Below are 27,500 nucleotides of genomic sequence, written 5' to 3'. Positions count from 1 at the left end.
CCAAACATTGTATGGAAACGACCCCATGTAAGTAAATCAAATAATTTATTTTAGTATTTTGATTATTCGGACTATTCTCAACTGGGTTGTTATTTTCATGTTTCGGTCAAAATGATCATTGGGCGCATCTTTTCGAACTCAGAAACCTATACGTTATATTATGTTATACCGAACTCTTTATTTAATCCACAAGATTATATTGCTCTCGTTCCGTCAGCTATGACCGGATAGAAGCGTAAATTAGTTATTTTTTACTAATATTATTATGTTACACTGCCATGAAAAGTGACAGAAAAATTATTAGTGCCAGTATAGTATTTTTTTTTTCAGATTATGATGTTGAATACGATGTTTTTCCGGACCCTGTTTGCGGTATTTGCCCCCGCCTTACGGTGTTATTTATAATGTTATTTGATTATATAAATGTGTATTATATACTGTACGGTATTTTGTTTTTCTAATTATTAATACCGTATCCTGAGGTTCTACTGTATTCTGAAATTCTGAATTTTTCTGTCACCGTCTCAAATTTATCGTCGTTTTTTCTAGCATATTTAGCAAACCTAGCAACTAAGGTTGGAACACTCTGCGTTTCGATTTTAGCTGATGGCACTCAAGCTATATTTTTTAACTTTTGAAACCATTTCTATACGCTTAAATATGATATTTTAATATATGCAGATTTCGTATTTATTATTATTGAGCTAATCATCTATTGATTATTATATTGTACCCAATATATAGTAGTGTCCACCCTCTGCCTGAACCGGTTGTAAAATATGCTTAAATATATTTTAATTAATGCATATCTCGCATTTATTACTACAGAGTCAATATTCCATTGATTATTATATTGTACTTAACATATAGTAGAGATTTATAAAGTTGTTTTTTTTTTTAAGTATGACTATTATTATGCTAAAACTTTTAATTTGTTCGTCACCGTCTCAAATGTTAATTCCATGACGTCATTTTTTGCATACTTTTCCAACTTAACGATCAACTTAACGATCAAGGCTGGAACGCTATATGTTTTGGTTTCGATTCGAGCTGATGACAGCCAAATCATATTTTCTTTAAGTTTTGAAATCACTTCTATTTATTGGGTACAGTATAACAATCAATAGAAAATTGACTCTATAATAATAAATACGAAATCTTCACAAAATAAAATATAATATTTAAGCGTATCTTACGACCGAAAACCACCGGGCGGCCTTCTAGTATTTATATAGAATTTTAGAAGTACATCAATAATTTTAATTTATTTATTCCTCATCTTTCTTAGTTGTTGTTTCACGACATTTCGGCCAACTATTCCTCTGGCCTCCGAGCTCGGTTCCAGGTGAGAATTTTCTGAAGATAGCGGTTTCAATCCTACCCAAAGCCGGCCAGAGGCTTACTTGGCCAAAAACGTGGTGACAGTAATTGCAGTTTGGATGGCATTAATTGCTTAGAATCGTGGCTACCGAGAAAGATGCATATGACAGCGTAACGTCACTTCCTAATTAAGTTGTAGGTATAGACAGCTTCCGGTATTCAACCACGTGGTCATGCTAACAGGCATAAAAAATATGCCTACCAATATGTGTTACCGTGTCCATGTATGTTCTAAAGAAAAAGAACAATTCTCCATTCGGAAAATAATTATTATAATTGCACATTTGGGATAATTTTAATCAAAATATCGTAAGTGAATTCGTGTTTGAACTTCTATTTTTATTGGAGAAAGTCGAATATTTCATTTTATTTATTTTTTATTTTTTTACTGCAAAACAAACAATTTTTGGGTTTGTATTACTGTACACAAGTTGTCAAAAAAAAAATATATAACAAATAAATGTTATCAAAAGCAAGATAAGTTACTTTTCTACCAAACTGGATATATTTTTTGTGTTTTTATTCAATGTAACATGTTTACTCAGCTCGAAAAACGTACATTGTTTACCGATGTATTGGAAAATTCAAAATGGCGCCCGACTCTCTCTTTAACACGGTAAATTCAGGAAAAGGTGTTATAAATATTAAACTAGACAAAATACTATTAAAAAAACACCGAATATATGTCAAACTATGTCACGGTAATATATATTGAGCGAGTTTATAACAGTATTTTGTCTAGTTTTATGTTTATAACACTATTTCCCAAACTTACCGTGTTAAAGAGAGAGTCGGACGCCATTTTGAATTTTCCAATACATCGGTAAGCACAGACTGTTTTTCGAGCCGAGTAAACATGTTACATTAAATAAAAACACTGAAAACATATCCAGTTAGGTAGAAAAGTAACTTATGTTGCCTTTGATAACTTTTATTTGTTATATATTTGTTTTTTGACAACTACTTCGAACCCTTTTAAAGTAAGCATTTTTCACCGCAGTGTTTTTTGTTTTTGTTTTTTTTTTTACGATTGGTGAATTGTCAATATTTTAGCACGGGGCGTAATTCATTTCTTATAAATATGTTTAAAACTTCAATTTTTTTTATTTTTTTTTTAACTGTAAATAATTTACATAACGAGTTTGTTTTACTGAACACATAAATTCGAAAAAGTTGTCAAAAAAAATTATAACAAATAAATGTTATCAAAGGCAAGGTAAGTTACAAACATGGCGACATTTTTCTTTTTAAAATATATTGATAAACATTGTATGATTTTCAAAGCGATTACATTTTAAAGTGAGTAAAACCACTAAAAACCTTCCCAGATAGGTAGAAGAGTAACTTATCTTGCCTTTGATAACATTTATTTGTTATATATTTGTTTTTTGACAACTTTTTCGAATCTGTGTACAGTAATTCAAACCTAAATTTAATTTAACTTGAAAATAATATTTAAAATACACGCGTGTACACTGCACAAGCACCCTTATTATATCATAATAATAATAATAATAAAAAAACTGGTGTAGATGACATCGACTGACGCCACACCACACCAACTAGTTGTGAAGGGTCAGGGAGGATGGAAAGACCGAGGTGAGAGAGTACTGACCGAATCTCCACTGGAAGTGTGCAGTTCAAATCTGGTACCTTGGGGAGGCATTTTGTCACCCAAACCCCAGGAAACACCAATGGCCGATGCCAACTAGAAATCAGTGACAATGGCTGTTGCGATAACATGCAATCATCTGCACAAGTGGTCAAAAGGTGGAGAACACTGGAAATCTGGGGAGACTTGTCACTTGGTCTCCAGGGAACACAACAGGTTACTGCCAGTGAGCAATCACTGATGATGGCTTGTGAGAAAACTAATACGCTACACATTTTGATGAAAAACATGGGGAAAAATGGGCATAGAAAAACAGAAAACCAAAACTTTAAATATAATTTCTGTATTTAAAGTAATAGTTATTTAAATATTTCAACATATAATCTTGTAGAGAAAATCCAGCTTTCTAATAAGGGGCTCTCTGGATAGGAACAAAAATAATCTCTCATGAAAGATTTCTCCTCCACCGACTGAAGACAGAAAAGGTAAAGTGTAGCATCAAAACAGATACTACACTGTGATCTTGTTCCGAAGGCCAAAAAATATTTGTTTAATGTTTCTTTGTTTGTTCCCTAAATTCATAATTCAGTTATATCAGTATTAAATTGTATATTGCTTTAAAATTACTTAATTTTACATAGATAATATTTATATTTTATATTGAATAAAGTTCAATTAAAGTAGTAATCGAACTGTGTTCCTTTTTCTTTTTAAAAATGTTTTATTGCTCTTTTTCAAATGATCCTCATATAGTACTGACAGTCTGACAAATCTTACCTACATTGCCTGCAGACATTTTTCAGTTAACAGGCCTTCTTCTTACTCTCGGTGGCCGTGTTAGAATGCAGTTAGGAGATTCGGAGTTCCTATCCCGTCGCGGTTACCACTTGACGAGGGCCAGAGGAATAGTTGCCCGAAACGTCGTGAAAAAACAACTAAGATGAGGATAATAGTCTGCAATAAAAAATAAATTAATAAATAATACTCATCTCAATAATGCATTCCAATTAAATAATATATATCAATAATTTTGGTACTTACGCTCTTATATTACCGTGTCGAAATAATAACGTAATTATTTAGAAAACCATTCTAAACATGGGGAGGAGAGAGTATTTTCTAATTATTCTGTACTTTTATCTAACAATTTAATTAAAAATGATATCGTAAAACTTGAATTTAACTTGAAATTACTATTAAAAAATAGCACGGTAACAAAAGTGCATAATCACGATGATTTTTAGATAAAATTTATCGTTTCTGATGACGTAAATAATATAATATACATCGTTGCTGTTTTATTTAGAGTGAAAGATTTTTCTGAATTTATTTTAGGCTACGGAGATTGTTTGACTTGCTAGTTACTTTCTCGCTTCTCCCAAATGGGAAATGGTTTCGCCTGAGGCTAGAGAAGGGCACGTGTTTTACTCGCTAACTTTTGTGTAACGAATATATATCTACTAATATAAAACTATATAAATGAATACAGACTGAACATTATTATGGATTAGGGGATTCTTAGCTGGTACCGCATTTAGTAATGAAACAACAATAATCTACCTCGCTAATTCAGTTCGAAATTTCATATGGGTTTCATAGTTTGAGATGAAAATTTGCAAGTTCGAAGAAATCCACCCGAAGAAGGACCAGTGTTACATCGGACGAAACGTTGTGAAAATAATATTAAAGACGGGAATCGTAAACCAGAATAATTCAAATACCAGTTATCAATATTAAAAAAACAAAAACAAAAAAACAACAATCATTATGATATTTCTTCGAAAGTATCTTTTCTGTAATTTGTGTCAATATTTAGTTAACATTCTAAAATATTACCGGTCAAGCGTTTATTTCCCTTTTACAAATTCATGGATAATGCATTGAAACGTCGACATTATGTTTCGGAATATCTGGGAGAAGTACCGATAATTTGTGTTGAAAACGTTTTCAGACAAACTTTCTTCATTTACTAAAACAGCAAAAAATAAAATGAATGGAAAATAATTTTATTTTTAAAGATAAGTTGCTAAAAATACAAGGTCTATTTCAAAAGAACAACTTATGTCCTTCGTTGTTTTGTTTTTATGAATTGAACTTATGTTTTTAACTGGACACTCCACGTTGTTTTTACTAACAGAAAAAACTAGAAACACATGCAAATATTACAGCATAGGTGGTGGAATTTAAGAGTATACATTTAAATATTATAAGGTAAAACTGTTGCTTAAAAATATAGATACACACAAATATTAAATTACTAGATTACTGGCGGCTTGGTATTAAACGTAACGTTAAATTCCTTTAAAAATGAAGTAAGAAAAAAAAAGAAACTGAGGTATGTACATGCGAGCATTATATTTCTAAACAGTTCATTCTTGTAAGTAAAAAAAAGTACTCGAGCTAAGACCGAAACCTAAACCTGAGTAAGTAAAGGCTAGCTTTACATGACATTTAAAAAGTGTTTTCAAACCTACGTATTTTTAAAAGTAAGGAATCTCTCGTGTGAACCATTCACGCATGCGCATTCGTGAAACAGCAAACAGAAAAATTCAACGGCTCCCACGTACCAATTTTTCAACTTTTACCCCTCAGTAGCCCTTTTTGCCGATGCAACCCGATTAAAAAGTTTTCCATGTGTATGAATACTCTATATACCAAATGTAAAGTCTATAGATCAAAATTCATTTAGTATATAGATTGAGAATTGTCCGCACACCCACACACACACATACACACATTCTCAACTTTATAGATATATAGATAAATTTAATTTGAACCTTTTTAGTTGGTTGGTTGTTTTTGTTTAACGGCATATCAACCTTTTTCAGGTTATTTAATGCCGAATCCAGTTATTTTGAAGAATAATGTTTTAATAGAATATATTTGTTGTTTTCAAATCGGTTTCTATTCAACCCATAGTTGGGACCCTAACAGGTACTACCACTTCGGGTCAGAGTGGACATGGGAGCAATGGCAATTAAAGAGTGGTTTCACACTCCCCAAAGCTCGCAAGCTGGGGCCTCACCACTCGATATAGTTTAAGGTCATATCCAGGACCGAACCTTTTTAGTGCTATTTTTTCGCGATTTCTTCAACGTTTTACTAAATGTGCGTAAATTCAATACTTATTTCTTCTGAGAGTAATTTTCAATATTCTTCTTTTCACGTCTCAAAAATAACAAGCATGGAACTGTTAATTATATGTATAATGTTTTGACGTATCTGGCTCAATATAATTTCTGATTTTTAGATGAGTATTGATAATTTATATTATTTGTATTATCCGCTTTCTGTTCTTTACAGAAAGCATTGGCTTGCGTCTTACAACACAGTCTCACAAATTAAACTTCGATCTTTTCTTAACTGTAGAAAGAGAGCACTTTTTTTTTTCAAGATTACGCTGTTGTTGGATTTAGGGAGCTGTTTTAAATGTGTTTCTGAGGCTGCAGATCTTGATAGCATTATTTTCTCTTTAAGAAGCGACCTTAGGACGACCAGATTTAGGGGCACTACCGGTGTTCTGGTGCTTTTGCATAATCATTCATACCGTTTTCACATCACATTTTTATTGCGAGCTCCAGACGATTACTAAGAAAAAGTCCAGACATATGAACTAAATAGTACGTTGTATAATCTAGAGCAACAAGAATTATGATTAGAGATCCTTTGTAGATATTTTAAGCTGGTTTTAAGCTCATTAGTTGCAACAGAGTTTCTTTTGGCCTTCTTGATTTGAAGTTAATTTTTTAAATTGACGGGAACAGTAAGATGCTTCAATTAAAAGTCTAATATTAACAGGTAAACTTATAGAGGAATAAAAGGCGAATCAAACGAGGTATAGGTTGTTTAAACAGTTACATTCAATTTAGCTTAAATTTGCGTGTTTCGAAAAAAGGACAAGTGCTGACACTTTTTTGGAACGTCTCTCTCTCTCTCTCTCTCTCTCTCTCTCATATATATATATATATATATATATATATATATATATATATATATATGTCCGGTCATGTCATATGCTACTGGTACCATGTAACCCAGTACTACCTGCCTCATGGTCGGGTCACCGGCGACTAAACTGGTTCCCCCACCAGACTTGTTTGGTGAGGAGGGTGGCTAGTCTCCCTGAAGGATTAAAAACAAGACCTTCCAAAGGGCGAATGAACTCTTTTTTTGGGTCAACGGCCAACTAGCACCGTGTATATTTGTGTGTGTGTATATGTGTATTGGGGTGGAGAGGGCTCCCGTAAGCCGTGGTGAAGGCAACCTTTCTAGGAGAAGCAAATCTCTGATTTAAAAAAAACATAAAGCGGGAGACCAGTACCCGCATTAAGCTGGTCTGCAGTTTAATTTGTTGCTGGCTATCTTGCTCTTGCTTGTTGCTGGATCTCAACATTTTGAACCGAGAGAGAGACTTAGCTGTCGTACAAAGCTAAGACTCTGTAACATCATCTTTGTATAGATACTCCCTCAGGTATTTGGGCTCATGGATTTTAAATGTCTGAGAGAGTGGCACTCGTCTGACAAGACGTTGCAATCATCATATATATATGCTAAAAATGCAGGTGGAAAGACCTAAAAACTCGAAGAGGTTTCGTACGTTTATGCAGGGTTTTTCAATAGTAAACATGTAAAATGCTCACTGACAAGAAAATTGATTAAGGGTGTTTATAGAGGGAGTCGGCGGACAGTGTATTATGCACATTTATGTGTATATATAATGTGTTAAAAAATATTAACCAGTGTTTAAATTATTTTCATGAATAATTATTTTACATAAGTGCGGCGAAATATTCAAAATCCTTTCCTTTTCTTTTTTTTTTGGGGGGGGGGAATAATGGCGGATTTTGTTAAACGGCGTGTATATTTATCGTGTATTGTTTTTAGGATTGTTGCATTTTCCAAATCAAAATGGTGGCCATTTTTTAGCACTTATTGTACATACACTTGTAAATATGTATAATACAATGCCCCCTCCGCCCTCTATATATACTCTTAATTAATGTTCTCGTCAGTGAGCATTTTACATTTTTGCTCTTGAAAAAGCCCGCATTAAACGGGTGCAATGTCGTCGAGTTATTGGGTCAGATTTTTTTTATCCTATTTTAATCATATACAGAAATAACGTCTCCGTTCTTAATAGGAAGTATTAAGAATATGGCGGTGTTTAAGGGAATAACGACGCGAACCGAAAAGCTGTGTGCGCATTCATTTTTCCTGAGTATCGTTTGTTTGAGGATGTTGGTAACCTCCACATGTTATTATCCAAATAAAGCTGGTCCAAAAACTTATACAATATTGATTCATTTTATTTATAAAAAAACACATCATGGCTGTTTTATTAGTTAAATAGCTAGGTTACCCGACGTTACTTGGGACCATATAAACAATGAGAAAATTGAAGTTGATTTTGAATACAATTGTTATTCTTTGGAGAGAGGACTTTTTAATGTGTGTGTATCATTTGCTATTTCGAACAAAAGAATATTTTACCTACCCTAGGACGGCTATTACACATATGAAATAATTGTACCTACCCTAGGACAGGTAATTTACAAAATGTATATAAAATAATTTTACTTTTTTGAGACGGGTAATTTACAACACATATTTAAAATATGTTCACCTACCTTCGGACGGGTAATTTATATACATATATGAAACAATTTAACATACTCTCAACAGGTATTGTACAACATATATGAAATAATTTCTCTTTCCACCAAGGCTACCATGATTTTAAGAAAATTGAAATGATTTTTAGAAGATGGATCATTAGGATTTCTAAATTAATACATAAATACATTGTGTTGGTTAATGAGTTCGCAACACCTGCTTCATCATAAATTTCAACATTACTGCGTTTCTTTCCTCCCTCACTATCGGCACTATCATTGTAAGAAAAATTGTCATTTTTGGAAGATGTCTTAGCAGGATTTTAAAATTAATGCATAAATACATTGACAAAGTTCAGTGATTAGACAACCCTTGCTTCATTCTCAAATTCTACATTACTCTGTTTCATTTTTCCCCACTACCGACAGTCAAAAGCTTTTGGAAAAAAGACGTCATTTTCAGAAGATTACTCAGCCGGCTTTACAAACAAATAAACAAATATATTGAGAAGCTTTGTGATTAGGCAACCCTTGCTTCACTACAAAATTTTACATTACTGTCAACACATGACGTCACTTCTAGAAAATGGTTCAGCAGTTTTTCGAAATACATGATTTCATTATAATTTTTTTGTATTTTTTAAATATGCTTACTACACTGTAGAAGCACCTTACTTTAAATTCATGCTAAGCACCTTATTTAAAATTCATGCTAATCAAAAAAATAAATATTTCAAAGTGCAGTTAGTGATTAGGCAACACTTGCTTTACAATAAACTGATCAAGAAATTGGATTGAGAAACAGCTCTAAATGTTAACTAATACTAAACAAAAATAGAGACAATACATGTCAGTTTCTTATTAAATAAATTGTTAGGTGAAAGTACAGAATAGTTTAAATAATACCTTCCCCTCCCATATTAAGAATGGCTTTCTAAATAATATTATTTATTTCAACACTGTCCGTAATCCGTGTGTTATCCCCCCCTCCTCCGTCTTAAAATAATGTATGAAATTAAGTAAATATGAGGTTGTGAAAAAGGTTTGTAGGTTTGTTTTCATATTTACAAATTTCAAACCGCGAATAAAATGTACGTATGGTTTCGTTTTTTGGGGGTTTTTTTTAATACAAAAACATGAAAAAATGAGTTGGTGTCATTAGTTAGAATTGAAATTAAAAAGAACTGAGCGTTCTAGCCTGAGAAAAAAAAACAAAGTACGCGCGTGCGCATACAAAACAAGATGTCGGCTAATGTTTAATGAATATTTTTCATGTAAAGTTGCTGATGTCTGAATGCAATATACATGCATGTAAGCAAAGATATTATTCGCTATAAACCACCCTTGGTGCATGAATATTATTTCCTGAGAATTTCAGTGCTATATGACCAGTAGTTTAATAGTTTATCTGTTAGATATTTACACACACACATACGTCTACTGTTTTATTTTTATAGATCATAATTTATGGTAATAATTTATAGATGAAACAATTGCGAATACTAACGATGAATAACTATTTTTCGTTATCTTTGACAAAGGTTGAATACTGGTGTATATAATCTTGGACTTCCGGTTTGTTAGCTTCTATAGCTCTTCTGAACTGCGATGTTGCTTGACTGTGAAAATAATTATATCATCTTTCACGCCCTGAAAATTATAGTATTAATTGCTCACTAAGTTAGCATGTTGGATGACATCGTCCTAGCAAGCATAAAAATTCTACTTGTACCTCTAAAAAAAGAATCCTACTTGGGACCTCAGCTTGGGTTCTTCTTGGTTAGATGATCACACCTCTTGTTTGAGACGAAGTAGGTACATTCAATAGTATGGTTTCGCCGCGGTTTGCTTGATCTGAGTTAATTTTCTTGTGTGTAGCGCGTTTGCCCAAGTGGTAGAGTACTCGCCTTGCATGCAAGAGATTCGGGTTTCGAATCCTAAGTTCGAATGTGTCCAACTGATCAGCCCAAATGTAGGCAAAACTTTAGTCTTGTATTTCCTGTTTGTTGGCTTTCATGGCTCTTGTAAGCTGCGAAGTTTCTTGATTGTTGCAATAGTTATATCGTCTCTCACGCTCTGAAAATTATATATATATATATATATATATATATATATATATATATATATATAATGGACTCTCCCGTCGTGTTCGACGCATGAGGGCCAAAAATTCGCTCTGTTTCACTCTGCCTTCAATGCTTGTGCCGCATATGTGACACGAGGCCAGCTCTGCTCCCACAAACCAAGCCGCATGACTCACAGGATACCGGCTGGGAAGGTGCTGTTCCTACTCTCGCTCTACGAAGATTTGTTTGATTCGATAGCCGTGTGTCAATGTATGTGTTAATGCCCGCAAAACATTTTTCTCTCCACAATTTTCTATCCGCAGCATCTTCAAAGGTTTTTGGGTTCAGGCCTGCGTGCTTAAGATTATCTTTCAGCTTATCCTTGTACCTCAGAAATGGATGACCCACATTTCGATTACCCTCTTTCAGTTGACTGTATGCTAGTTGCTAAGGAAGACGGTTTTCATCCATGCGAACAAGGTGACCAGCTCACCGAAGCTGAGACTTCATCAGGAAGGCCTCAATACTTAAAATGTCGGACCTAGCAAACAATCCCGAGTTAGAGGCCTTGTCTTTCCATGTTAATCCACATATACTGCGATGGCTACGCTTATGGAATGTATCTAGTTGCTCAATCTGCCTACGGTATGGGGTCCAGGCTTCCGATCCATACAGGAGTATATAAACAATCAATGCACAATAAACTGAGATTTTGGTCTTAAGAGTCAAACCTCTTTCATTCCATATTCTTGACCGCAGTTTGCCGAAGGCATCAGTCGCCTTTGAAATTCTGCTCAATATCTCATCATCATTCCATGTTTAAAAAGGATGTGTCCTCTATAGTATCAGACCTGACCGAATGGTTAATTGTAGGCATAGACCGATTCATACCATCTAAAAAAATTCCAACAAAAACCTAACAGCCAGCCATGGTTCTCCCATGAATGTGCTGCTGCCATCGCACACAGAAATCACTTTTTCCATAGCTACCAACGTAATAGATGCACTGAAACTAAAGCTGCTTTCAGGACTGCCAGCAACCACTGTAAAAGAGTAATAAAAAATGCAAGAGAGCTATATGCACAGTCTGTTAAATCCAAAGTAACTGATCAGCGGCTTGGTTCCCACCAGTTCTGGCAAATAACAAATAGGATCCTGAACAGAAGTGTGCGTTCTATCCCAACCATTATCAACGGACTTGAGGTCATCTCATCAGCATCAGACAAGGCCAAACTATTTGCAAAGAACTTTGCAGCTAATTCTACCCTATGCGACGAAGGCCATCAACTCCCCATATGTCCTCCTATAAGACACAACACGCTAGGTAACATACAAATATCTGTGCATGAGGTCGCCAAGCTAATCAAGAACTTTGATTCCAGTAAAGGTACTGGCCATGACGGCATCCCAATTATAGTTTTAAAAAATCTTCAACCAGAACTTGCTCAAATACTCACGAAACTGTTTAAACGTTGCCTTAAGGACAAGTGCTTTCCAACACCCTGGAAAACCTCATCAGTATGCCTTGTATTTAAGAATTCAGGTGATAAGTCATCTCCCTCTCAGTACAGACCAATAAGTCTCCTGTGTGTTATGAGTAAGCTGTTGGAATCCATATTAAATAGAGAAGTAGTCAACTACCTCAACGGAAACAACCTTCTTAGTGACAAGCAATATGGTTTCCGCTCTGCAAGATCTATAGCAGATGTGCTAACGGTTATATCACATAGGATTAGTGAATCTCTTGACAAAGATTTCCTTTCCAGAGCAATTGTTGTTGACATATCGAAGGCCTTCGACAAGGTATGGCATAAGGGCCTACTTCACAAGATTTCCAGCTCCAGTATTACTGGAAATGTTTTCTCAATCATTAAATCATTTCTCTCTGATAGGCTCATAAGAGTAGTGGTTGATGGACAAAAATCAGATGCCCACAGTATTAATACTGGAGTCCCTCAGGGGTCCATCCTGGGCCCAACTCTCTTCCTTCCTGATCTACATCAATGATCTCCCAAAACACATACTTAAATCATTCGTTGACATCTATGCCGATGATACAACCATCTATGGCAACACATCAAAGGTCGTAAATGACAAAGTTCTCTCTAATTCTCTCTCCTCTGATCTTGAGCGCGTGGTACAATGGGTGAAGAGGTGGCTGTTCACCTTTAATGCATCCAAAACCAAGCTTATATCTTTACATTATCAACGCTCTGATCCCCATCTGGCATCAATTGAAATGGATGGCTTTCGCCTTGGGGAGGCTCCACGTTTTGACAAGCTTCTGGGTTTGACCTTTACTCCAGATCGTACATGAAATCTGTTGCCAGGGATGCTGGGAAAATGGTGGGATCCTTCTACCGCTCCAGAAGATATCTCACTACTGATGCAATTCTCTATCTGTATAAAAGCCAAGTACGTCCAGGAATGGAGTACTGCTGCCACATCTGGACAGGGGCTGCTAAAAACAGCCTATCCTGACTTGACAGAGTACAAAATAGACTTCGTGATTTGGTGGGGGATGCCCTTTTCTCTTCCCTGCAACCTCTATCCCACAGAAGAGACGTTGCAAGTCTATCTTTGTTTTATCGATATTTCCATGGCAAGTGCTCGTCTGAACTCCAATCCCTGGTCCCCCCTCGCATATCTTTTACGAAAAACACCAGTCTAGCAGAATCCACTGTCAAAAACTTTCCCCACTCTTTATCTATACCTTAATCCAAACGTAGATTCCATGAACAAAGCTTCTTTCTTAGAACTGCACGCCTGTGGAACTCTGTTCCGTCTGCCTGTTTCCCTCCTGACTACAACTTGGATGTCTTCAAGTCGAACGTAAACAAATTCCTGATGAACCGCCCTCTTAAGTAGACACTTTAAATATCCACACTAACGTACTGTACTTACAATAACCCTTATCCCTGAGTGGCTTCCGGGCCTTGATAAGTGGTGACCACCTTGTAAAAAAAAAGATATGCAAACGATTTAACATACTTTAGAGGCTGTCTATTCACTAAGATTTTCTGAGGCGGTTCCACATATTCTGATCTCGGAATATTCACACCACCTTGCTGCAACGGGGTGGGCTTTGGTTTGTAGATAACTTTTGTCTTTTTAATACTAATCGTCAAACCAGTTAAGCAATGAAGAAGTTAGCCAGTACCAGATGATTGACCAGCCGAGTCGTAGACATTTTCAAGTTGCTATTTAGGGGCGCATTAATTCACTGGAAGAGATGCGCCCTCCGTCTTCTTTAAGACATGCATCTAGAAGGAAACCCTGTAAAAACCTGCAGTCTACTGCATACTCTGTCATGTGGCAGTCATCTGCATTAACAATGTTTAGCAGTAATACCAAAAAGAGTGGTTGGTTCTACACAAAGCATTTACCACTATAAACAAATAATCTGTGTGGTTTTCACAGCAATTTAGTTGTTATAGCGTAAGCTCATGCGTCGAAGTCGACGAGAGAGCCCATAATTACCATTAGCGTATGAAGCGATGCTTTCTGTGTAAACAAATTGAGCTAAGGTACTTTGGACTATGTCAAAAAAATTTTAATTCAACGCCCGCATAGCAGCAGCCGTGTAGCGCAACGTTCAAAAGCTCAGGCGATTGGATTTCGATCCTGGCTTGAGGTAGTTGCTTGTATAGCCGCACTGATGAGCTGTGAAACACCGAAAAAATACTGTATGTGGATGATATATATATATATATATATATATATATATATGTATATATATATATAGTGTGTGTGTGTGTGTGTGTGTGTGTGTGTGTGTGTGTGTGTGTGTGTGTGTGTGTGTGTGTGTGTGTGTATATATAACACTGGCCAAGAACAAATTTGTTGTCTGCATTTTCTCGGCTGATTTAGAACATATCTGATGTGCTGAATCCAAAAATTCTTAATTTGCTTAATCATGGCTATATGTCGTTTCTTACGTTTTTTTTTTTTTTTTCACATATACGCATGTTTGGAGTATTTTCGAAATTGTTGGGAGTAAAATGCCATCTGAAATAATTTTTGATTAGAAATTATTATTTTAATGACAAGAAGTATTCCAATAGTTCTAGGTAATTATGTCGGAAATGAGTTTGGAGTTAGAAACCCCCGAAATCTTGCAAAAGTTTGTGCTCATCATGCATGAAGAAATACTGGAGTGTGTGGGAAGAATTGGGTTTTGCAAAAAAGGGATCGATAGGAATCAATAGTGGACAGAGAAATAATATTCTTCCCATCGCTGAACATCCAGCTCAGATTGAATAACCTGTTCACCAAGACTTTAAAAAAGAGTGGTGACTGCTTCACTTACTTGTGTAAGACGTTTCCAGGATTGACCATGGAGAAGTTGAAATTTGGCATATTTGACGCTCCTCAATTCTGGCAGCTCATCAGAGATCCAGAATTCGAAACTCAATGTACGAAGTGGACCTTAAAGCGTCGAAGGTATTTGTTCTGGTAGTGAAGGACTTTCTTTGCAACAATAAGGCCAGAAACTACGTAGAACTTGTCGGCCACATGCTGACTACTTTCAGAAATTTGAGATGCAGCATATGGTGGACCGATTTACTGAGAACCTGGGATTAATGAGTGACGAGAAAGAGGAGAGATTCCATCAGGGCCTGAAAAGATGGAAACTAGGTATCAGGGTTTCTGTAAAACAGTTATGATGGCTGCCTACATTTTAAATCTGAAGAGAAACATCTCCGCCTCAGAGCATTTCAGGAATTTGAAGAAATGAAATTTCAAGTCCTGGAGTTTGACCGATTATAAAACAACATGCAATTTATGTGTCCTTATCCTTATAAAAGTTCACAATTCAGTTTCCAACATCAATGTTTGTATCAGGTATTCAATATATGATGTTGGTAAATATTTATATATATTATAATCATATTTAGAATGGTATGTGTTGACAAAAATCAGCTGATGATTGCCACAAAATTGTAATTGATTTTGTCACAATATATGATTTTTTTTTCAAATTAATTTAGTACAAACACCTGACCTGATAAAGGAAACACGGATGTCATTTCAGGATTCAGCAATGCAAAAATACGGTAAATCAGTTGTAGAAATCAAGGCACCATTCAAAAAGTATAATTACAATTAAAATGCCTTTACCATTATAATGTGTGTATGCAGACTAAAAGGGAGTGAGAAAATAAAGAACATAAAAAATGCGTCTACTTTTCATCGATTTTAAGGTTGGGTGAGTCTTTTTATTCATTGCATGTTTGAAAGTGTCATTTAAAACCGCGCAACCCACGCACAGTCTATTTTATTTATTTATTGCATTTAAAGTATAGGTTTCAATATGGTTTCATTTTTCTAATAAAGTTTTGTTGCATTTTATGAAAACTGATATATTCAGTATTTAAATCTAAATTGATTTACTACATTACAATTGAAATCAATCTTATATTGCACTCTTGAAATATATTTGCATTTAAGTAGTTATAAACACGTATCTCAACAGAATTGAGGCCAGTATCCGTAAATATATTGCAGAGTGTCTAAAATTAAATAACATCTAACCCTTAATAAAATTCGTATTTATTTCTTCAATCTAAACCTATTTAGTACAAATAATTTTATTCTATGTTTCACTAACCAAACAAGATAAATAAATTAATCTCTAATAATGTTTTATCATCAGCGTGCAAAGATACGCTCCAGAAGTGGACCACTGTGTCGTAATCAAACGTAGCTAATATTTTGACTGTGATGAGGAATGCTTTTATATATGTTATCATAAATTTAAAAAAATGGAACGTTATCGTCTGCTGAGTGTGAAACACATTCATGATCACACCCTCTACTGATGAGACGATCACCAAAGTGCCTTTATTATTGTTGTGGGGGAATCACCCTCCAAATGGACTGTTCTATCCATTATAGAAACCATAGACCTTTTGATCCCAGGTGTGGATTAAACACCAGAGCGACCCTCGTCTGCTCGTTGACGTTTACTACTCTTTTCAGTTGTAACCATTTTACGTTGTTGTCCAGCAATACATTGTTTAAACTCTATTCCGTTGTTCTGTTTTCTTTGTGGCTTATTGCAAGCCATAACACTGGCGACATTGGATTCGGAGAACGTACTCACGTTTAAAAACAGTGTTCTAAAAAACTAAACACTGACGTCCAAGGATGGAATACTGCTGCCATATCTGGGCAGGAGCTGCTAAAAACAGCCTATCCTGCCTTGACAGAGTACAAAATAGACTTTGTGGCTTAGTGGGGGATGCCCTTTTCTCTACACTGCAACCTCTCTCCCACAGAAGAGACGTTGGGAGCCTATTCTTATTTTATCGTTATTTCCATGGCAGGTGCTCGTCTGAACTCCAATCTCTGGTCCCCCCTCGCCAATCTTTCACGAATAACACCCGTCTAGCTGAATCCATTGTGAAAAATTTTCCCCACTCTTTATCTGTGCCTAAATCAAAACGTGGATTCCATGAACAAAGCTTCTTTCTTAGAACTGCACGCCTGTGGAACTCTGTTCCGTCTGCCTGCTTCCCACCTGACTACAACTTGGATGTCTTCAAGTCCAACGTTAACAAATTCCTAATGAACCGCCCCCTTAAGTAAACACTTCATCAAATCTCCACACTAACGTAATGTACTTGCAATAACCCTTACCCCTGAGTGGCTTCCGGGCCTTGATAAGTGGTGACTACTGTGTAAAAAAAAAGACATTGGATTCAAGGAGCATACTAAAATCGAAGCCAGTAACGACATTGAAAAAAAATTCTCGCGTTGAAATAGTATTCTAAAAATACTAACGACGTCGGACTCAAATGTTATCAAGCCTAAGGAAGTGTCTAACATAACTTGCAACTTAAAGGTTCACTGTAACTAAAAAAAACGCAGATCATTACGGAAAAAAAAGAGTTGAAAAGAAAAAAGTTCGTCACGACTTTCAAAGATAGCGCTGTACTTTTGCAAAAAGAAAAAGGTTCGTCGCGACTTAGAAAGGTAAATTTTTATACTTTTCGAAAAATAATTCGTCACTTATGGTTTTCGCTGCTAAAATCGAGCGTTATTTTTTTTTTACTCTGGAGAAAAATATACACTTGATTTTTTTTCTTTAGACAATGAACTTTTTATGTATTTACGTTTTTTTCTGTTCGTTTTATTGTCTGGAGGAAAAAATAAGAAAGAAGAAAACGGTTTTGTAAAATTCAGCGAACGTTTTGAAATTGCTAATGCTGACAAAACAAAATGGACGAATTGAAAGTAACGTTGGAACATTTGACCTAGTTGCATATCGATGCCGCAAAGCGTCAGTCACAATCCGAAAAACACTGGACTGGACGTCAAATAAGATTCGAGGAACAGCAAAAGGAATTGCAAAAACAGTTAGCGGAATGTCAAATACGAACCGAGGAACAGTAAAAGGAAGTTCAAAAACAGTTAACCGAACGTCATTTAGAAGTTCAAAAACAGTTAGCCGAACGTCAGTTACGAACAGAGGAATTGCTTACAGAAATTTTAAGAATTATGCGAACGCGGAATACAATTCAGCATTTTCTCAGAATACAATATGGACCGCGATAGACAATTTTAAATACAATGAAGAGGAAAATCATTTGCAGCGTTTTTTCGGCGTTATGAAGATTTATTTAAAATATTGACTGCAGCAACTGGTCTGAACACAAGAAAACCAGACATCCGAAAATTGGAAACGGCTGAGCATGATAAATTCGTGGATTACATCTTGTCTCGGAAAACAGCAGATTTATCATTCAATGAGACGGTAAATTTGTTAACAAAACTTTTCTCGCCAAATACGTCTCTTTTCCATAAGCGTTGGAGATGCTTGAATGTGGTAAAAGATGATAATGACGATTTTGCCACCTACGCAGCTGTAGTGAACAAACACTGTGATGACTTTAATTTGTCTGAACTAACAGCAGACAATTTTAAATGTCTTGTGTTTGCGCAAGGGTTAACCTCGGGAAAAGATGCGGAAATCAGGCGAAGAGTCCTTACAAAATTAGAAAATTAAACGAACTTAACACTTCAAAAATTGACTGAGGATTGTCAAAAAGTAGAAATTATAAAAAAAAAAGATGCAAGAAATATCGAAGCAGGCATCGCGAACATAAAAAAAGTAATTAAGAAAAAAACATCGAAATGACACACAGACACTAACCACCGAAACTTAGAAAAACTAAAAGCACCGAGCGCTTGTTTCAGATGTGATGGAATACATTGGGTAAGGGATTGCCCATTTTTAACAAAAAGTTGCCATTTATGCAATAAGATCGGACATAAAAGTTCGCACTGTAGGTAAACTCAGAATAGAAGCCATGTACGTCAAAAACCAGAACTAAAGACGTCGGAGATGAAAATCTACGCAAATATGTAACGGTTAACATTTTCGGCAAGGCTATTAAATTCCAATTAGACAGTGGATCGGATCTTTCAATAAATAATCTCAAAACGTGGAAAATATTAATATGCTTAGACGAAACCAAGTCTGAAAATGTCCGTTTTTATTTATAACAGCAACAAAAACAAAAACACGTCTAAGGCAAAATAATATTAAAAAAACTAACAGAAAGGCGACGGCCGTTAATGGTACAAAAATTCATTTTGAAGGTGAATTAATTACAAACGTCACGTTACGGGGGAAAACATAAAAACTAAGATTCTATGTGCTAAAAGATAGTGAGAACATGTTCGGTTCTGATAGCATGGAGGAGATTCGTCTCTGGGATCTTCCTATATCCACATTCTGCAAGAAAATAGATACCCGCCCAGCAGAAACGGAGAAACTTATAACTTGTTTTAAAAAAGAATTCGCAAACGTATTTACTCCTAGTCTGGGAAGATGTACAAAAATGGCCGCAGATTTTAAGTTGATTTTAAGTTGAAACATGGCACACAACTGGTGTTTAAAAAGAAACGTAATGTCCCGTTCGCTTCCCTGAACAAAATAAATCCGGAACTAGACAGATTGGAAAGCATCAGTATACTGGCTAAAATTGAATATAGTGAGTGGGCTGCGCCGACAGATTACGTAAAGAAAAGGTCCGGGGAAATTCGCGTTTTTGCTGACTTCGCCACCGGACTCAACGGGTCTTTAGAAGATTTTCACTATCCATTACCTAGTCCAGAAGAAGTGTTCACGAAATTAAATGGCGGCAAGTTTTTTTTTCTAAGATCGACCTAAGAGACGCTTACCTACAGATTCCGGTAAACGACAAAAGCGCTAACCTCCTCTGTATTAACACTCATCGGGGTTGGTACAGATACGAAAGACTCGCGTTTGGTATCAAGGTGGTACCCGCAATATTCCAGCAAGTAATGGATACTATGCTGTCCGGCTTGGACACCGTAATCACATATCTTCATGAAATTATCATAGCGAGCAAAAGCAGGAAGGAACATGAAAAACATATCAGACAAGTATTCAGTCGAATACAAGATTATGGATTTAAGATCAAAGCAGATAAATGCGAGTTCTTTTTACAATTAAATACCTGGGTCAAATAATCGATCAAAATGGCAGACGCCCAGACCCAGATAGGGCGACCGCTATTAAAGAAATGCCGGCACCAGTAAACATAACTCAATTGCAGAGTTTTTTGGATTTGGCAAATTATTACCAGGGTTCATCCTAAATATGCACAAATTGCACACACCACTTAATGAATTGCTGAAAAAGGATAAGGTTTGGGAGTGGACAGAAGATTGCTAGACATCATTCCGAGAAATAAAAAGAATCCTGACTTCAAAACTATTCTTAGCGTATTTCAACCCGCAGTTGGACATAATAGTAGCTAGCGACGCTAGTCAATATGGCGTCGGGGCGTGCATGCTACATCGAATGCCGGATGGCTCGAAACAGCCTATTGCTTTCGCATCACGGACTCTCTTGCCAGCGGTAAAGAATTATTCTCAGATCGAGAAAGAGGCCCTATGAATTATATTTGCAGTTTCCAAATTCCACCGGTTCTTGTACGGAAGACATTTTTTCTAAAAACCGACCATAAGTCGTTGATATCCTTTTTTGGATAAAAAAAAGGACTTCCAACATTCACTGCGAACCGACTATTAAGATGAGGAACTATTCTGCTGAACTATAATTTTACAATTCAATTTCTCCCCTCAAAACAACTAGCCCATGCAGACGGTCTATCGAGACTGATTCCTGCCAAAATGGAACCTCTTGAAGATTCAGTAATCGCGGCACAAACCATGATAAACAATATTATCCGCGAACTGCTGGTCACACTTCGGAAAATTAATTCAGAATCCCTAAATGACAATTTCATTCAAACCACGAAACAGAAATTATCACTGGGTGACACCAGTTCAGACATTTTTTCTGGTTGCGACGAAATACTGTTATACGCTGAAAGGGTTGTCATCTCCCAAACCCTCCAAAAAAGAATTCTCAGGGATTTTCATATGGAGCATCCAGGAAAAAAGTCTAATGAGAAGTTTTGTGTATTAGCCAGCCATGGACCAAGATATAACCGACATGGTGAACAGATTTAAACCTGTGCTTTGGCTGCAAAAGCATCACCGATAACATATAAACCTTGGCCTAAGGCTGAACAACCATGGTCGAGAATCCACATCGATTATGCGGGACCTGTGGAGGATTTTTACTACGTGATAGTAGTTGATTATTACTCTAAATGGCCAGAGGTACTAAGATACAAAAAAACGACCACGGCAACAACGACAAATTTTGTATTGGAATTGTTTGCTCGGTTTGGGGTTGTAGACTGTTTGGTTAGCAACAACGCTACACAGTTCACCTCGACAGAGTTCAGAGAATTCTGCGAGACGTATCAAGTCAAGCATATTACCACACCCCAGTACCACATAGAAGCAATGGCCAGGCCGAACGCTTCGTCGATACGCTTAAAAGGGCATTAAAAAAGACGTCTGGTACACCGACAGAAAAGGCCCTTCAGCAATTTCTGTAGGTTTACAGAATCACGAGAAATCCGAACAAGCCAGAAATCATGGTTGGGCGGAAAATAAAACCCGTATTTGATAAACTGCTACCCAAACACATAGTACACAACAGAACCTCTACAATGCCAACGAAACGGTTTAACAGCGGAGATAAAGTGTATTTTAGACATTTTAGAAATAACGTTTCTTTTGTGGAACAGGACACGATCTTACGAACGATCAACCATGTTACATACATTATTCAGGGCCCAAAGTTCCAACATATAAGAGGCACCTGAACCAAATCAGGAAACGCTTCTACGAGGATCAAGAAGAACCACCGCAGGACGGCAGTGAGGCGATTGAAACTGTGTATGACTGTTTTGACATAGACCCTCAAAGGGATATCAGAACTAAGACGCTCAGACAGAAAGAGGAAGCGCACAACCCCTTGGTGGTCTGCCCCAAAAGGAAGAAATACTGATTTTCACAACCACGGAAATCAGCTTGGTGGGGGTGAGGGAATCACCCTCCAAATGGACTGTTCTATTCATTATATAAACCATAGACCTTTTGATCCCAGGTGTGGATTAAACACTAGAGCGACCCTCACCTGTTCGGTGACGTTTTCTACTCTTTTTCAGTTGTAACCTTTTTACGTTGTTGTTCCAGTAATACATGGTTTAAACTCTATTTCGTTGTTCTGTTTTCTTTGTGGCTTATTGCAAGCCATAACCATTATTTAACAGCGATAAAAGAAAAAACTTGGTCATTCATGACTAAAATTTGTTGAACATGTCAAGGATAAACTGAAGTTTATATGTACTGAATATAGTTGGATTGTAGAAATCTTTATGAATTTTATATATAACGTACTTTAAAATAAAAATCCTGAATCAATGTAGGTTTAATTTATATATATATATATTTTTAGATGATAGATGTGTACTCAGTAAGAGGAAATCCACATTATATGAGTAGACAGGTGATATTTTTTATAGAAAATGTAGTTTTTCATATCGAGATATTCAATTTGAGAAGCAAGTATTGAGATACACAAATCTAGCATGCAAACATCAGTGTTTGGTTGATCTTCCTCATCACCACATGGCTATATGTCATAAAAATACCCATTCACTTCAAGTCATAAATGATATACACACTTTTAATACTAATGGCCATTTTTTCGTTCGCAATTGGAACTGAAACATATATTTGACATTATAAACACAATAAATATATTTTCAAATATTTTACTAATATGTTATTTCTCCAAACCAGTTATCCCGAAGACATCTTGAAAGAAAGACGAAACTGTGATGAACATATAATTTTTATTTGTTCCTTTTTCATCTCTCCATCATGTTGGCATATTATTTCCATAATTTTCATCACGAATATATATACTAGCAGGTGGGCCGACGTTGGTAGGTCGTAAGATACGCTTAAATATGATATTTTATTCATGCAGATTACGTATGTATTATTATAGAGACAATTTTCTATCAACTATTATAGTCAACCTAATATATGGTAGTGAGATAAAAACAATATATATATATATATATATATATATATATATATATATGATTTGGGTGCCATCATCTAGAATCGAAACCAAACAATACAAACCTCCACTCTCATTCCTTAGTCTCTCAGTCACGGCCATACGCATATTTTTATATATGGTTCAGAAGCCAATATCTTAAGACAGATGGATCTGGTAAAATGTATTGTAGTACACACACGCATACACACGCACATATACAGTATGTCTATTATATCAACATACCTGCGCTTTCCTCCATTGAACACTCTTTAAAAACACGGGGATTTCAGTGGATCTACATCTAAGAATACAAACTATATAACCATTATATATATATATATATATATATATATATATATATATATATATATATATATATTTGTATATTTTGGCAGCAGATTGTTATTCAGACACGTCTCGTTAAACACGACGGAGTTATTCTTTTTTCCGATCTTGATGGATAGTTTTTCAATTAAAAAACTATCCATCAAGATCTGAAAAAAGAATAACTCCGTCGTGTTTAACGAGATGTGTCTGAATATATATATATATACATATTCGTATGTCCGTCTGATTGTTCAAAATTTGATTAATATATATATAAACGGTCCATTACTTTCCCATTTCATTTATTTCTGTATATGGAGTACTGTTGTCACATTTGAGCTGGTGCATCTGCTGCTTGTCTCTCACTCCGGGACATGGTTCAAAAAAGAGTTGTCAACCTGATAGGTCCTGAACTGTCATCTAAGCTTCAGCCTCTGTCCCATCGACGAAATGTTGCATCTCTCGGCCTGTTCTGCAAGTACTTTACTGGTGAATGCTCTGACGAACTAAAAGCACTTGTACCTCCTCGACGTGACTACACCCAACAAACCCGACAAGCAACTAAATCCCACCCCTTTACAGTAGAGATCCCTAGGTGTAAGAAAGCCTTATGCTGCAATAGTTTCTTCCCCAGAACTGCAAAACTTTAAACTCCCTTTTCGGGATTCTGTTTCCCAACTGTCCTGATATTTCCCAAATTATATTTGCATATTATCTGAACTAAAAAACACGCGCTTTTTTTTCTCTTCTAAAATATGCCTTACTTCTAGCTAAAGTTAATACATAACCCTAAAGGTATTACTTCGTAACTAGCTTTTTAAATGAGTTAAAAATAACCAGACTTTTTCGATTTGATAAAAGTTTCATTATAGCATATTTATTATGGGGTGGTCGAACATTCTGGCATTAGATAGATAATTCAATGTTGAATTTAAAATAAATAGATAAAAATACATAACTTACCTTCAGTCCTCATTTCCAATGAATGATTTTTCTGACAAAGGGTGTGACAAAAGCTGCTTTCCAGGTCGGTAGTACTTTGTAAAGAGTAGCCTGAGATGTCGGAAAATTTCTGTTTCTATGTCTATCCTTGTGGTCATGTCACTAGTAAGGGTGCTGGAGGTAAACATTTCATCTGGGCTGACGTTATAAGGTGCAAAGTACCGGGCCTGCTGTATTTCCATTTGGTGAATGGATTCTGGACCATACAATAGTTTCTGGTAGGGCCTCTCGATGCCATACTAGTGGGCAATTTTTACGGCTTTACCTTATCATGTGCTACAAAAAAACATTATTGTCTTTTCTCTCTTATTTTCCCTCTCTGTCCTGCTCCAACCAAATCTACCGAACTGCTCCACAAATCCCAAAACCTCAACAATCATGACGAATCTCCGAAAAAGAAACACGAACAAATCTAGAAGCCCATCCTCCAACGTAGACCCCTACTAACATGTCTCCTTCTCCAACATCAGGGGTCTACGTTCAAACATTCCAGAGGTTAAAACACAATTACAGGAGACGAAACCGGACATATTCTTTCTAAGTGAAACTGGCATAGGGCCAACCACTTCTCTTGACGAATTCATAATTAAAGGATACTCTAACTTAACATCTAAATCTGACCATGGGCATGGCATATGTGTCTACATCAAAGATAGCTTGCCATGTAGTATGGATATCTCCAGAGCAGACCCCAATTTACCTTATATGTGCTTCCGGGTTGTACTAGCTTACACTACTGCATTTATATTTGACCTCTATCGCCTCCACACAGTGGGGTTACTATCTTTAAGAACATATCTGAAAAAATTGACCACATCTTGTCAGTTCATCCTTCGGCTAACATTCACATTTGTGGTGACTTCAATGTCCATAATGTGGAATGCCTGACCCACTCAAATAAAACCGATGACTGGGGGAGGTTTTGTCATGACTTTGCCATTGCTTATGACCTCACTCAAATTGTTCACGAACCCACCCACGTGCCCTATACACTCGGTCAATGTGCAAGCCTTCTAGCCCTTTTCCTCACAACTTCCCCTGAGCTATGTTCATGCTCCGATCCATCTCATCTGGGATCCTCTGACCACTCTGTTGTAGCAGTTAAGATAAAAATGAAATGTAATAAGTCTTAAGACGTACCTCTCCACCGTACTGTATATCGATACTCTATGGCTGACTGGGATAGCTTCTGTACATTCATATCAACCTACCTCTGCATTCCATGTTTAAAAAGGATGTGTCCTCTATAGTATCAGACCTGACCGAATGGTTAATTGTAGGCATAGACCGATTCATACCATCCAAAAAATTCCAGCAAAAACCTACCAGTCAGCCATGGTTCTCCACTGAATGTGCTGCTGCCATCGCGCACAGAAATCACTTTTTCCATAGCTAACAACGTAATAGATGTACTGAGACTAAAGCTGCTTTCAGGACTGCCAGCAACCACTGTAAAAGAGTAATAAAAAATGCAAGAGAGCTATATGCTCAGTCTATTGAATCCAAAGTAGCTGAGCAGCGGCTTGGTTCCCACAAGTTCTGGCAAATAGCAAACAAGATCTTGAACAGAAGCGTGCGCTCTATCCCAACCATCATCAATGGATCTGATGTCATCTCGTCAGCATCAGACAAGGCCAAACTATTTGCAAAGAACTTTTCAGCTAACTCTACCCTATGCGACAATGGTCATCAACTCCTTGTATTTCCTCCTATAGCAGACAACACGCTATGCAACATACAAATATCTGTGTGTGAGGTCGCCAAGCTAATCAAGAACCTTGATTCGAGTAAAGCAACTGGTTATGACGGCATTCCCGTTATAGTGCTGAAAAAGCTCCAACTAGAACTTGCCCCCATACTTACAGAACTGTTTAAGCGTTGCCTTAAGGAGAAGTGCTTTACAACACCCTGGAAAACCTCATCAGTATGCCCTGTATTAAAAATTCAGGTCTTTAGTCATCTCCCTCTCAGTACCAATAAGTCTCCTGTGTGTCATGAGTAAGTTGTTGGAATCCATATTAAGTAAAGAAGTAGTCAACCACCTCAACAGAAACAACCTTCTTAGCGACAAGCAATACGGTTTCCGTTCTGCAAGATCTACAGCAGATGTGCTAACGGTTATATCACATAGGATTAGTGAATCTCTTGACAAAGGTTTCCTTTCCAGGGCAATTGCTCTTGACATATCGAAGGGTATGGCATAAGAGCCTACTTCACAAGATTTCCAGCTACGGTATTACTGGAAATGTTTTCTCAATCATTAAATCATTTCTCTCTGATAGGCTCATAAGAGTAGTGGTTGATGGACAAAAATCAGAGGCCCACAGTATTAATGCTGGAGTCCCCCAGCGGTCCATCCTGGGCCCAACTCTCTTCCTGATCTACATCAATGATCTCTCAAAACACATACTTAAATCATTCGTTGACATGTATGCTGATGATACGACCATCTATGGTAACACATCAAAGGCCGTAAATGACAAAGTTCTCTCTAATTCTCTCTCCTCTGATCTTGGGCGCGTGGTACAATGGGGGAAGAGGTGGCTGGTCACCTTTAATGCATCCAAAACCAAGCTTCTATTTTTACATCATAAACGCTCTGATCCCCATCTGGCATCAATTGAAATGGATGGCTCTCGTCTTGGGGAGGCTCCATGTTTTGACAAGCTTCTAGGTTTTACCTTTTTCCTGATCTGAAATGGAACACGTACATGAAATCTGTTGCCAGGGACGCTGGGAAAATGGTGGGATCTTTCTACCGATCCAGAAGATATCTCACTACTAATGCAATTCTCTATCTGTATAAAAGCCAAGTACGTCCAAGGATAGAATACTGCTGCCATATCTGGGCAGGAGCTGCTAAAAACAGCCTATCCTGCCTTGACAGAATACAAAATAGACTTCGTGGTTTGGTGGGGGATGCCCTTTTCTCTTTCATGCAGCCTCTTTCCAACAGAAGAGACGTTACGAGCTTGTCTTTGTTTTATCGTTATTTCCATGACAAGTGCTCGTCTTAGCTCCAATCTCTCGTC

At 36.5% G+C, this 27,500-nt stretch overlaps 1 protein-coding gene across 1 annotated transcript in view; it reads left to right on the top strand.

The window, feature by feature from the left end:
* LOC145297479 (calpain-11-like) overlaps positions 1-27,500 on the top strand; it is a 151,792-nt gene that overhangs the window by 343 nt on the left and 123,949 nt on the right. Inside the window, exon 1 of the mRNA XM_080143349.1 lies at positions 1-27. This exon is cut by the window's left edge and continues 343 nt beyond it. Coding sequence (XP_079999475.1) covers positions 1-27 — 27 coding nt within the window. The remainder of the gene's footprint in view (positions 28-27,500) is intronic.

This window comes from Euprymna scolopes, chromosome 18, assembly GCF_053919585.1.
Source record: "Euprymna scolopes isolate OS-2025 chromosome 18, ASM5391958v1, whole genome shotgun sequence".
Taxonomy (NCBI): domain Eukaryota; kingdom Metazoa; phylum Mollusca; class Cephalopoda; order Sepiida; family Sepiolidae; genus Euprymna; species Euprymna scolopes.
The sequence above is the reverse complement of the archived record's forward strand: the minus strand, read 5'-3'. Positions and strand labels throughout refer to the sequence as shown.